Source organism: Tenrec ecaudatus, chromosome 9 (genome assembly GCF_050624435.1).
Source record: "Tenrec ecaudatus isolate mTenEca1 chromosome 9, mTenEca1.hap1, whole genome shotgun sequence".
Lineage (NCBI taxonomy): Eukaryota > Metazoa > Chordata > Mammalia > Afrosoricida > Tenrecidae > Tenrec > Tenrec ecaudatus.
In genome coordinates this window covers 132,208,979-132,223,546 of record NC_134538.1, presented here as the reverse complement: position 1 = coordinate 132,223,546, position 14,568 = coordinate 132,208,979, and the positions used below count along the sequence as shown (strand labels likewise).

Below are 14,568 nucleotides of genomic sequence, written 5' to 3'. Positions count from 1 at the left end.
TAAATTTTTATTTATTTATTTTTGTATTTCCATTATGACATTTTATTTAATATCTTTTTATCATTTTATTGGGGTTTCATATCAACTCTTACCACAGTCCACACATCCATCCATTGTATCAAGCACATTTGTACATATCTTGCCATCTTCATTTTCAAAACATTTTCTTCTGATTGAGCCTTTGATACCAGCTCCTCCATTTTTCCCCCTCCATCACGGACCCTTGATAATTTGTAAATTATTATTTTTTCATATTTTACACTGACCAATGTCTCCCTTCACCCACTTTTATGTTGTCCAAGGCTGAAAATCTTTACAGAAACATACAGCCTCATCTTTCTCCTGCCAAGTGACAGTGGGTTCAGAGAACTATCCTTTTGATTGTAGCCCAACACGTAATCCACTGCCACTGGGGCAGCGTCATAAGATGCCCAGTGAGTATGTAACGGAGAGGTGTTCAAAACTCATTGCTTTAATTGGTATACTGCATTTTATCTTTGGATCAATTGCTTTAAGAATACAAACTAAAGTTCTTTTTCTTGGCATTATTTTAATTTACCAGTCATGTATATAAAATAATGACAATGCAATAAATATGGTGGGAAGGGAGAACTGCAACTTCTGAACACCACCTTCTGGTATTTATATTTCCCTGCTTCGCTTACAGTCTTACTCTTCTGAGAATGTGTAGTTGCAACATTGTTTAAGAACATGTTAAAACGGGGAGAAAAGGTGGAGGGAAATCTGTAGGATTCTAACACTGCTGTTAATTGTGAAAGAAAGAAGAAAAAGAACTCTCTGAGATGTGGTATTCAGGTCTTAACAGGATCTTCAGTGGAGAACAGTCAGCATCTTTTGGCTTTCTAAACGTACCATGAAGTTTGTGGGGCAGCTGCTATTTAAAGAGCGATAATAGAAACTGAAACCCTCTCATCAATAAGCAGCCCTCTTCTTGGGTTCCAGCCCATTCCCTCCCTGACCTCCTCTGCTTCACAGGCAGCAGCTGGTACAGCCACAGGCGGCCGGGCCGCTGGAGCTCTCGTGCGCTGCCTTCCCTGGCACGCTCCCCGTGTCTGTGCTCCCTTTGGCCCCGGGAGCCTCTTTCGCTGTGGGGCTGCCAAAGTCAGAGCTAGTTTCTTTTGATTAGTCTCAGTGTTACACCCAATTTTGAACTGCTTCCCTGCACCAAATTTTATAACACAGTCTAAACCAATTGTTTTCTTATTATGCCAGTAATAGCTAACTTCTTAGTATGAGATAACTAGATGTGAATGAAGATAATTTGATTCCCAAATAATTCCTTCAAATAATTTAGGTGATAGTAATTAGGTAGTACTTACTGTACACTTAATATGTTGTGGGTATTTTCCATTCTCCCTTAGCTCAGCTTTTTATAGAGCGGCATATAAAAATAATATCTAAAATGCTTTATTTGCATAGCAGTTACCGAAAGTCCAGCCCTGTTACTGGAGGACAGTAGTTTGGTCTTGCTTCTCACCATATCGTTAACATCTATGGATCCTCTGGAACTTTGTATTCAGTTTATATTTGAGTAAATGAAAAATATGGAAACGATCTAATATAGGAATGTTATGAGTAATTGTTTACTTCTGAAGAACGACATGTTTTCTGTGTAAAAGTGTGGCCTTGAGAAGTTGAGGAGAGAATTAATATGATCTTCAGATAGAAACTTTCTTTGAAACTAAGAGCCCTAACCAGCTAGCTAATTTTATACCTCTATCCTCCAAAGCAATGGTTTTTTTGGACCCCAAATAACAGTTATCTTCAATTTTTCTAATGTAAGCAAGCAGTCATTGTGGTCGCAGTAAAGACCTTCTACCTGATGTTCTTAAGCCGTCAACGTGATTGTGGAATAGTCAAGCTTTTCAGACGGGAATTGCCTACCTCAGTCAATCTGTTAGCTCATTTGGGCAAAGTCTTTTTGCATGAAGAGGAAAAATCTATTCCTCCTAAGATCTATGTACTTTATGTTTTAAATATACATTGGATACATATTTTCAAATGTAGGGGTCACTTTGGAAACCAGGAAACCCTGACAGGATTTTCATCCATCGCTATCTGCAAGCCATGAATGAGTTCAAGGGCTCTAAAGGGTAGTAGGTCTTCACTTCGTAACTGGCCCAGGGGCATTATAATCTTGCTGATGCTTACAGATTTTCCACACCATCATACTGGATTGTAGAGCTCTATGAGGATCGATAGATAGATATGGGGACTGTATTAATTTCTGCCGTATCCCTAGGGGCCAGTACAGTGCTCTTCCATATGAGACCAAACAGAACCAAACCCCCTGCCATCCCATCAATCCTGACTCAGAGCAAACCTATAGAGCAGTGTAGAATGGCCTTTGTCAGTTTCCAAGGCTATACGTCCTTATAGGAGCAGAAAGCCTCATCTTTCTCCTGAAGAGCAACTGGTGGGTTTGATCCACTTACTCTGAGTAAGCCACTATGCTGCCCGAGCTCTTTCTACATGCAGGACCCCAGTATTTTTTTACTAGGTAAATCAGTCAGTGCAGAAGTTCTTTATCAGAAAGGACCTTAAAATTCATGTTAAATAAAATTAGCAGGAATGCCCACCTCATAATTAAATCCAACTATCTAACAGAGATGGTTGAGTTTAGAAAGAGAAATTAGCAGTACTCTCTTTAATGGTTTTCTTTTACCCCTGTAATCTTTTTAACTCTGTGTACCATTAAACAACATGATGTTACTGAAAATACTTGGGATAGAATGGAACCATAAATACAACAGATAAAAACGTGGTGGATGGTTTCAAAGAAAAAAGCAACGGAGGTAAATTTTAAGACAGAGACCATTTGAGGAAAGGTTTTTCTGTCTTCAGAAAACCAAGCTCGTCTATTACCTTTATGTAATCTCTGTCCAAGGAGCCCTGGTGGTGATCTGGGATTAAGTTGAGCTGCAAGGTCAGCCAGAGGTCCAGTCAGCCGCTCTTCAGGAGAAAGATGATGCTGTCTGCTCTCAAGCAGATTGGCAGTTTCAGACAGTGTATGGAGGCTGGCTTTGAGTTAGGATGGACTCGGTAGCAGTGGGTTTTGGTTTCTCTGTCTGCTGGAGACATGCTTCACTCATTATCCATTGGGTCATCTTCCAATTTTATATGTGTTCATTGTCCCGGAAGTTTTGTTTGTGTGTGTTTCCAGAAGGGAAAGCATCTCTCCTTTTATTATTTCCCACTAATGATTTTAAAGGCCCTCAAGCACAGACTGTGACCCCACTGGCTGGGTGCATTCAGATGAGGGTGTACTTAGATATCTCTGGATCAGGCTTTGTCCAGTAGGAGGCATGGGTGGCAGGGGTATGTATGGTGGGTGCTGCAGGGCCAAGCTGCCCATGTGGTTCAAGCTACTGGAATAGTATATGGGGTTCACTCTTGCTCCCCATCCACCACCCACCTCTGCTGCTGCTCTGATGGATAACCATAAGTGAGCCTCCCATACAGTGTAAATAAGATATTCGTATAACACCCTGGAACACATCATAGACATTGAACAAAATACACCTATATTTGGATTCCTACCCTAGTTAATACATGACAACATATCAGGTTGAAAACAATTTGTATTTACTGAGTGAAAATAAGACCAACTCAGCATATGTCGTGTGTCTGTTTCTCAGAGCACCACAAAAGAAGTGACTGTACAGAACAGAAATGTATTCTCTCACAGTTCTGGGGTCTAGAACTCCAAATCAGGGTCTCAGTCATGAGACAAAACTATTTTCTTCTTCTCTCCAGTTCCTGATGGCTGCTAGCAAATTATTTGCCCTTGGGACAGCTGTATTCAGTCATAGAGGGTCACGATGAGTCACAATTGACTTGACAGCAATCGGTTGTTGTTGTTTCTTACTTACAGCTACAACTGACTCTCATCACATGGCATCTGTCTTCCTGTGTGTACGCCTCTGTTTCTGGAGCTTTCCTTCTGTTTTATATGCTACCCCTCGGAAGGAATGAAGAGTAGTGCCCAGCCGATCCAGTTATGACTTTATTCATTTAACTGATAATACTTGAAATTGAAAACTCTATCACGAGCATAAGGTTTAGGATGTCAACGTCGCTGTGGGGTGCCTAACACTGTGTGACTAGGACCTTCCCACACAAAAAGGAAAAGCCACAATAAAAGGGAAACAAATCCAAACACCCTGCCATGGAGTCACTTCCAACTCATAGAACTCAATGTAGGGTTTCTGATACTGTCAATCTCCAAAAGCAGACAACTGCCATGATCCGAATTCTACCTTGCTAGTCTGGATAGAGCAGAGGATGTACACTGGTGCAGATAGGAGCTGGAGGCACAGGGAATCCAGGGTGGATGATACCTTCAGGACCAGGGGTGTGAGGGGACATGCTGGGAGAGTAGAGGGTGAGTGGGTTGGAAAGGGGGAACCGATTACAAGGATCTACATGTGACCTCCTCCCTGGGGGACAGACAAGAGAAAATTGGGTGAAGGGAGATGCCGGATAGGGCAAGATATGACAAAATAATAATCTATAAATGATCAAGGGCTCATGAGGGAAGGGGGAGCGGGGATTGAGGGGAAAAAAAGAAAGAAAAAAAAAAGATCTGATGCAAAGGGCTTAAGTGGAGAGCAAATGCTTTGAAAATGATTAGGGCAAAGAATGTACAGATGTGCTTTATACAGTTGATGTATGTATATGTATGGATTGTGATAAGAGTTGTATGAGCCCCTAATAAAATGTTTAAAAAAAAAAAGACAACTTCATCTTTCTCCTACTAAGTGGTTGGTGGGTTTGAACCTCCAACCTTGCAATTTGCAGCCTAACACTTAGTCCACAGTGCCCCCAAGGGCTCCTTGGAATGCATAACAGATTAGAAATCTCAAGTTAGACGATTGAAGGGGTAAGGTACCCTAGTAACAAACGTGACAGTAAGAGGAGAGAGAGACCAACCTCTCAGAGAAAGCCAGTCAATAATTTCAAAAATATAAACATACTTACTCTAGAGCAGTGGTTCTCAATCTATGGGTTGTGACCCCTGTGAGGGTCGAACAACCCTTTCACAGGGGTCGCCCGATTCATAACAGTAGCAAAATTAAGTTATGAAGTAGCAATGCAAGAAATTTTATGGTCATGGGTCACTACAACATGAACTGTATTAAAGGGTCGCAGAATTAGAAGGTTGAGAAGTACTGCTATAGAGGCAAAAAATCCTATAAATCTGGGGAAGGTTATCAATGGTCATGGTGAATATCCCTATTTTGAGAAAAGATTATGTCATTATGACGACAAAATCTGTATTAACTTTTTAAAGATTTCCATTAAATGTAAAATATATTCTCACTTGAGCACTAGATTCCTCCCCCTTGTGAAAGAATATCATGCCCTATATCTACCACAAAGGTGCAACTTGTTTATCAAATTAACAGAATTGTGCTTTTACCAATAACAAGTTTTTTTATTTTGTATCATTTTCAATGTTTAATGATTGTACCATTCCCAAATGACTGTTCCTACCATTTGCATATGTATTTCGCATGGTTTTTTCAAAGTGTATGTAACTTCCATTCAGTCCTCCCTGGCAGGGGGAAGACTCTCTGCGTCGAGTATGGTCTCTGCACGTATTACCAGTAGTTCGAAGGGGTCTGTGCACCACAAACCCAACACGCGAGTCTGAGACCTCATGCTTGCATTTAACCATTCTTAATTATACAATCTTCATTCAGAAGTACGTATTCCTAACTAATAAAAGACTACACGGAACCCGGATGGCACCATGCTTTAAGTGCTTAGCTGCTGAGAAGTTGGTGTGAACCCACAAGTTGATTGGTACCCACCAGCTGTTCTGTGATGGATTGCACTCTTAGAAACTCTTGGGGCAGGTGTACTCTATCATAGAGGGTCGCCGTGAGTCAGAATTGACAGCAGTGGGTTTGTTTGGTAATAGAAAGGTAAGGCTCATTTTTACAGATGGTGTAGTAGGTAGGATTCTAAACATGGCTCCTCTTGCCCTCAAAGTTCTTGTTCTTTGTCAAAACGGGAGCACATGTCTAGAGGCTACTATGAAGGGTCTTTGCTGAAATAATTCAGGTAATTGGTCTTAAAGTGAAGAAGCCCTGGAGCTGGAGTGCATTACACATTGGGCCCCAAACCACAAGATCAGCAGTTTGAACCCAGCAGCCTCTTGGTCCTAGAGAAGAAGATGAGGCTTTCTGCTCCCATAATATTAGACTTTAGAAACCTGCTGCAGGGGCAGTTGTACTCTGCCATATAACATTCCTGTAAGTTGAAATGGGCTTGATGCCAGTGAGAAAGATCTATGTGACTTGACATAGGAACTGAGAATGACTGTTGGCTGGGAGTCAGCAAGGAAATCAGAGCTTCGGTGCTATAATCACAGGAAACCGACCTCTGCCAACAGTCTCAGTGATTCTCCAGAAAGACCAAAGGAGCTGACACCTCGATTTCAATGGCTCTGCAACATGCCCAACTCACTCTTTGTGGATTTCTAACCTACGTGGTGTTTTAAAGCTAATTATTTTAGACTGTGTAATTAAACTCCTGTAAGAATTTGTTTTAAACTTTTTATAGGTATTTGGATGAAAGCAAAAATCCCATAAGATTTTTTAAAGTAAGTGTGAGAGACTCAAGATAACTTCCATAATGTTAATACAATTTTCTCTCAAAAAATATCAGTTAAAATGAGAAACTGGGTGATTCCATTTTACCTTAATCTTAGGTATTTAAATTATTTTGTTTGGAGAGAATTTCTAAATTCTCGTAGATCAAAAAAGATACAAGTAGTTTATAAAAATAAATGGAATTGTAAAATGGGAAAAGTATTTCAAGTAAGGAAAAGTAAATGTCCGAAGGACACAATGGAACCACACAGGTGCAGGTAATGCGAACAGTAAATCCCTCTCGAGGGTGTCCACGTTTGCGTTAGAAGTGAGCCGCAAGTGTAGCTCACCACCGCAGTAGAATGGGTGTGCGCCATTCCCCCCAAGTGATTTCCTTTCTACAGCCCTTTCCTGTAGTTACACACATACAGACTCGTGGAGAAACCGAGTTTTTCAGCACAGTTGTGGGGTAAAATTAGGTGCCTAGGCTGATAGACGGGTCGGCTTACACTCGAGTGTAGAGGGTATATGTAAATGTAAAAGGCAGCTGTATTGTTGTTGTGCTGTTCATCATTTTATTGGGGGCAGCTATACTTTTGAACTACTTTTTAAAAATCTGTTTCAGTTTTTTAAATATTGTTTATTAGCATGCAATTACTTTATTAGCTTTTTAAACTGAGTTAATAAATATTTTTAAACTTTACTGTTTTGATGTCAAATGTGAAAACTGTTGATAAACATAACCCATGTAAATAAAAGTTCTTTGGAACTCTCACTAGGTTTTAGGTCTGTGGGGTTCAAAAGTTATGAAATCTATTTGGTCTCATATTTGCAAATATGCACAGTTTTCTTTACACTTCGGCTTTTCTTTGATGAAATGTATTATAGGTTGCTACAAGCCTCAGGAAAGATCAGATTACTTGATGTTGGCAGCTGCTTTAACCCATTTCTGAAGTTTGAAGAATTTCTAACTGTTGGCATAGACATTGTACCTGCTGTTGAGGTAGGTGTGCATAGAACTTTTGGGGTTTTCTCAGACTTGAATATTTTATGTCTATTTACAAAGAAAAAGTACATTCCTAAAATGGCAGACATATATCCTATGTATAAGTGTAAAAGGCATAAACTAAGTTTATCTTCTTGAAATTGTTTGAGTAGTTAACCAATACTAATATAACCAGTATTGTATTTGGTTTTATTTTTGTCTTATTTTGTTCCATAATCTGCAATGGCAATACAGTAGAATTATTACAATCAGTAAACTTTAGTAAATTGCCAAGATTTCCAGATATTTATAGAATTTGGATTTTTTGTTTGACTTAGTTTCATTCCTTGGTTCGCCCCTTTCTGAAATCTATTGTGATGCAGCTCTATTTTGGGGTGGCAAAAAGAACCAAGGCTTTGGCATCAGCCCAAAATTTATTAAATCTTAACCACTTGTACTTGAATAGATAAATCTATCTAACATCATTTGGTCTGTTTCCTCTACCTTTAAAAAAGTTGTAAGAGTAACTGCAAGCTAATTTCTCTTTGCGTGCTGTAAGTCCTAAAGAAATGAAAAGTAGCATTCCTTTGCGAACATGAATGAGTTCATTTTGTGATGGTTGTTGTAGTTTAAACAACTGAAATAGTAGCACATCCTTGTCAGCTCAAAAACTCTTATATTTCATTCACGATTCCAAGAGTTTATACTAAGAGTAGTTTGTGAAGATAGATCATTTGAGAAAGGCAAATTCTTATTTCTTTCAGAAAAAGAAGAGTTTTCTCAAATAACAATAACAAATTAGTGTTTGTCATTTTGCATTTGGTAGCTGCAGTCTTCGTATTTGAAGGAGCTCATCTGGTTTCTAGAGTGCACACTACTTTATGATATAAAGTGCACACTACGTGATATTAACGGCACACTAAGCGTTGCAGAAATATTTTCAATTGATACCAACAGAACTCTCCAGAACAAAATACAGTAAAGAGAGTTTTTTTAAATGAAAGAGTAACTTCGAGCAATAAGACAATGAAGTGGCCAAATTAAGCATAAAACTGGAATCCCAAAAATATAGTGGGGAAATCATTTGAAATGACAAGGACCAATGATTTTCTAAATTTGAAGGAAACTCTAAACCCACAAATCCAAGAACTTGAACAGACCCTCAAGTACAAAAAAAAAGTTGTAATTAAATTCCTTTAAAACCAGTAATAAAGAGAAAAACATTTTAAACCACCACATACATTGAAAGGAACATTAAAATACAGGAATAACAATGTCTGTTAACCTGTAATTCCATAACCCATCAATATATTTCAAAAGTGAAAGCAAAATAGACTTTCTTCAGACATACAAAAACTGAAAGAATTCAGCATCAGCAGCCTTGCATTAAAAGAAATGTCAAAGGAGATAGACCTTCTGCCAAGTGAAAATATGGATGTACAAAAATGAACAAACAATACTAGAAGTAATACTTTGTATATAAAATTATATGTGTTTCTTATTACTTAAATCTCCTTTGATAGTAATTAAACATAATATATAGTGAGTTTATAATATGTGTAAAATAAAATGGATTATAATAACACAACAAAAGGTTAGGTGAGATGGAAATGTATTAAGGTTCTTAAGCTACACAAAAGTACTATATTATCACTTGAAGAAAAATCTGGATGAAACATAAAACAACCTCAAAACAACCACAAAAATAGCAAACAATCCCTATGAGCCATCAAAAAAAAATAGCAAACAAAAAGCTATGACTAACAGAAACATTGATATAAAAAAAGAATCATGAAAAATTTACTCCAAAAGGTGGCAGAAATAAGAGAATAAACCAAAAAAGCGACCAAATAAAATAGAAAACAAACAGCAAGATTACAGTTTTAAACTTTAAACATATCAATAATTGCAACAAATAGAACTTGCCTCAATGTCTCAGTTAAAAGAGATGATCAAATTGGGTTACAAAAGCAAGACCCAGTTATAGACTTTAAGATGAAAAGCAAAAGAAGGGAGCCGGGTCAGCTGGGTTAGCTGGACTGAAGTCACGGAGGACTCTGCTTGCGGAGGCAGCCCTCCCCAGTCGTGTTTGGAGTGCCTTCCCAGCTGAGGGGCTCCTCTCCTGGCACTCCATCAGAAAATGCCCCGTTCCTATTCATCAGGTTTTTACTGGCCTTACTTGTAGTATTTGAAATACCATTAACATCGCTCTGCAGTACACAACAACGTGCAAGCCACCACAATATGACAGATGGACAGACAAATGGTGGTGCTGTATAATAAGGTGGCTAATTTTAATTTAATTTTTAAACTGCTGTCTTTAGGATCATTTCCATAGTATTTCATTATTCATCCGATTTAAATTACTAAAACAAAATCTACACCAGGGGGGAAATATTGAAAACAGAAACTTAAAAATCTGTTGCCATCGATTCGATTTTGAACTGTTTCTTAGAGTTTCTGAGTCTACCTGCACCAGCAGCCAGCCTCGTCTTTCTCCTGTGGAGCAGCTGGTGTGAACGACACCCTAGTGTTAGCAGATAGTGTTTCAACCCACTGACTCACCCTGCTCTGTTCATCAGCCCCGGCTGCACTCATTCCACCGCTGTTCCTGTGGGCATTTGACTACATTAATTTAATATAGTCGTTGTAAACCAGGAAATAAACTTTTTATAATATGAAAGTGATAACTAAAATTACTTTATAAATAAGATTATTAAGGTTAATGGTTTAAAAGTCTTTTCATAGCCTTGAAAAGCTGAGTCATCATTCTGTTTGTACCAATTGATAGTGCTTCCTTCACTATCCTTTTTGATTTTGATTCATCGGTAGTTCATGGTAGTACTGCTTTCAAAGTTAGTAGCATACCCGCAGTTTGTGGGAGGATGATGGTGGAATTGGAATGTTGAAGTGAGTATAGCTATGGCTAACTTTAGAAATAAATGGACCATCTCTGTAGACGTAGCCAAATTAAATTTAAGATAAACTGTTTTGATTTTTTAAATTATGTGTACTTTAAAAGTATTCCTACTTTATTGTTGGGCAGAAATGCATACTTTTCCATGGTGACTAGGCATCCCTTGATGCGAATTGCTCCTTAGGTGTATCCTGGTAGCACGTATGTGCTGCTCTCAACTGTGAATCTAAAGGTGGGTGGGGGTTCTGTTTTGTTGCACCTGAGGGTTATCCTGAGTCTGAATCAACTCAACTTCAGCTAGCTTGGTCTTTGTGTTGTTTTTATCTTGTTAATTGTTCCCTGAGATTTTGTAAGTGAATATTTTGGTTGACTGAATCTTTACACGCTTAATAATTTACAAGAGGAAAAGCACATAGTGGAAACTGGAAGTAGATAGCAGTGCTGAGAGAGTGCGTTGTTAAATATAATGGAAAGGTACAGGTAATTTTGAAGTTCCTCATCTGCCTTGTTTTTCCCTTTCCGCAGAGTGTGTACAAATGTGATTTCCTGAACTTACAGCTGCAGCGGCCCCTCCAGCTTGCCCAGGATGCTCTAGATGCCTTTCTGAAGCAGCTGAGAAACCCTATTGATGCTCTTCCTGCAGAGCTTTTCCACGTTGTTGTTTTCTCTCTCCTCCTCTCCTATTTCCCATCACCTTACCAGCGATGGATATGCTGCAAAAAAGCCCATGAACTGTTAGTGTTGAATGGTTTATTGCTTATCATCACACCCGATTCCTCCCATCAGAACCGCCATGCTGTGATGATGAAGAGCTGGAAGATTGCGATAGAGTCTCTGGGCTTTAAACGTTTCAAGTATTCAAAATTTTCACATATGCACCTGATGGCGTTTAGAAAAATCTCCCTAAAAACCACAAATGACTTGGTTAGTAGGAACTACCCAGGAATGTTATATATTCCTCAAGATTTCAACAGTATAGAAGATGAGGAGTATTCTAACCCTTCCTGCGATGTCCGATCAGATATGGAAGACGAACAGCTAGCATGCGGGTTCACAGAGCTCCCTGATGCTCCATATGACTCAGATTCTGGAGAAAGTCAAGCCAGCTCTATTCCTTTCTATGAGCTCGAGGACCCCATATTACTTTTAAGTTAATATACAAGCAGACGATTTAAGTCCAAATTCCTTAAACTAATTGCTTACACTAATTGGAAATATTAATATGAGCTCATCAAATCTGGTTTGCATAGAAAAATGCAAAGGTTTACAGAGTTTGCTATTTTTTTCTACTTCTCAATCTAAAATTTATTCTTCTATAGAAAGCCTAAAATTTCATCCATTGATTCCTGTCATAACAAAAACCACTGATACTTTAGTTTTAGAACAAAGATATCCTAGAAAGGTACTTCTTTCTTTTCAGTTCTTTTGTGGGAATTGAGGCTTAATGTACTCCATATTTTTCTTTCCTTCAACTTCGTGATGTTGACGTGAACCCGCTGCCATGGGGACTTCAGAGGCGTAGGAAGCTGTAGGTTGCACTTTGATGACTCGCGAGTCGACTGTGACACGGGGATTGCTTTAGCTTGGGGATGCACTTGTCCTTCTGTGTTCATTTTCCTAACTACATTGTTGTCGGTAGCAAAAAGCCATTTTCTGTCTAGTTTCGTCTGATGATCCAATAGTTCCTGAACATTTTTAAATTGGAAGTAATTCAATTTACCCTTCTTTCGTCTATTACAAGCTCATTTGACAGCATCAAATCCTGGGAAAGCGATTCCCCCAAGTTATATATTCCAGTTCCATTCACACAATATAGTAACCACCATTGCCAAAGTAGTCTTTTGGACCTTGGTGATTAGTATTTTTAACCTGTGAAAGTTTACTTTTACCATTTTCTAATTTAGGTTCCATTGACAAATTTTTCTATTTCAGCAAGGAATGATATAGTAAACACCTTGTTGAAAGGGTTTGCACTTGTGAGAGAGCTTTGTTCTAACTAGACCAAATCTGATAAAAGTCTTCACCTTTCTGCTAAGGAGGTGCTGAACTACAGGTCTGGAATTATATAGAAAAGTCGAAAATTAACCCTCTGCAAGTAATCTAATAAAATGGTTTTGACCTTTGACATTCTAATTCCAAGCTACATCCTTGCAGAAAGTTTTCTTTGAATAAATAAACCATTAGTTGATGACCATTAGTTGGCATTGAAAAATGTCTTTCGGTGTTTTCTGAATCAGAAGCAAATGACTAAGGAAAACTATTTGTCCAATCAAGACAACATTGGTTCTAGACCACTAAGAACAGTTAGTGTCCATTGTCTTGTCAGCCAGCAATTGTCATGTAAACGATCATTTTTAAGAGTGCCACTGTGTGGATTTTTTTTCAAGTGGTTATTACATTAAAATTACCTCATAGTGAGGTTTTTGCACTGAAATATCACAGTTTCAGATTTCATGGTGTGGGTGTGCGTGTGTGCGTGTGTGTATGTTTAAAGGAAACTTGCATTTTCAGTAGTTGATACTAAATTTCATAAACTGCACTTCTTTACTCTGATAAAACTGATGTCTTTGTGCTTATTGTGAAATGCTGTAGTTAACTTTGAGTGTCAAACTTTATTTAGAGATATGAACTGTATCCTTTCTAAAACAAAAACAGTTAAGCGTGTGTACCCAATATTTCAGAATACATTGCACATGCTAAATGAATGAGAGGAACAAGATTGTAATTAACCAAAAAAGTAAATTGGCTAAATGCAATAAATAGCAATTGAAATATGCCAGAAGTAACTTGAAATTTATCATTTACTTTCGATAGAAGTTTACCATTTACTTTCAATAGCGTAAAATTTCCTTAATAATCATGGTTGACTTTCATTCAGTTACAAGATGGTCATGCTTTATAGTTCCCCCAAAAGAAAAAAAAATGATGCTGTGTTGAGGATAACACAGAATTATGTTATGATAATACCTTTTTATGAGTTTTATGCTATTTTGTTTTCTTTGATTTGACTAAATGTAACATTTTAAAAGCAAAGAAAGAAGTCTATCAAATGGAAGTGCATTGAAAATAAGTGAAAACAGTGTTTTTGTGAGGAGCTAGTGTAAGTATGACCCTGGAGTGAGTTAGCCTTTGTGTTACAGCTAAAACGTTGGTGCTATAAATTCTCAGATTGTTTACAGATGTCGATTCTGCTATGCCCCAAAGTGTGCATGATGTATTTTAAGTAGGACTTTGATGAAAATGCTCTTTATAGAACTTACTACCACTTAGTATAAATTTGTTTGGATTTATGAGTATTCTTTGTTACTGTAAATTCAGCTTATAGGTTGGCACAGGATTTAAATCAATACATATTCCACCAAAGCCAGTTCCATGTATAAGTGTTGAAATCTAAGCAGTCGTGTGGCTTGGTGCCAGGCTATCTGTAGAATGACAGAAAATGTGCATAGGACCTCCTAATACTATGTAGGTACTCTTAAGAATGATTTCATTTGGATATAAGTAAGTTATACAACAGGATTTTCCAAAATAGTTTGGCATTTTAAAAAAACAAATGATGGTCGTTTGGTTGTCTTCTTCAGAATCATGACTAGATTAAGTGGTTCACACCATAGTTGCTAAGTTGGGGGAAGTGGCATAACAAAGTGTATGTTTGTGTTTGTATTTTTTCACATTTTGTGAACAAAGCACATTTATTAAAAATTTTAAATTTTCTAATATTCTTTGTTTATTACTTGTAAATCGAAAGTATTGTGGTCTTTGGTTGAAATGTTCCACTGTGATTTCACAAATGGCAAACAATTAGAACTTGATGGATTTTAGAATTTCCCAACTGAGTTTCATCTAGTCCTTTTCCTTAATTTCATAAATGTATTCACTGAGGCCCAGACAGGTCAGGTGACTTCCCCGTTCCCCTGCTTGCCGCGTCATGATTTTGTGGCCAAGCCAGGCCCAGAGCATAAACTCTGATTTATCATATGTCAACTGAGTCTTATTTTATCTCTTTGCAAAGTTAATTTTGTCAGAGATGATTTAGTTAAGTATGC

At 37.9% G+C, this 14,568-nt stretch overlaps 1 protein-coding gene across 1 annotated transcript in view; it reads left to right on the top strand.

Moving 5' to 3' along the window:
* Positions 1-14,264, top strand: part of SAMTOR (S-adenosylmethionine sensor upstream of mTORC1) — a 56,172-nt gene extending 41,908 nt beyond the window's left edge. The window contains exons 4-5 of the mRNA XM_075558575.1: positions 7,509-7,623; positions 11,048-14,264. Coding sequence (XP_075414690.1) covers positions 7,509-7,623; positions 11,048-11,677 — 745 coding nt within the window. The 3' untranslated portion in view covers positions 11,678-14,264. The remainder of the gene's footprint in view (positions 1-7,508; positions 7,624-11,047) is intronic.
* Positions 14,265-14,568: the final 304 nt, after the last annotated feature.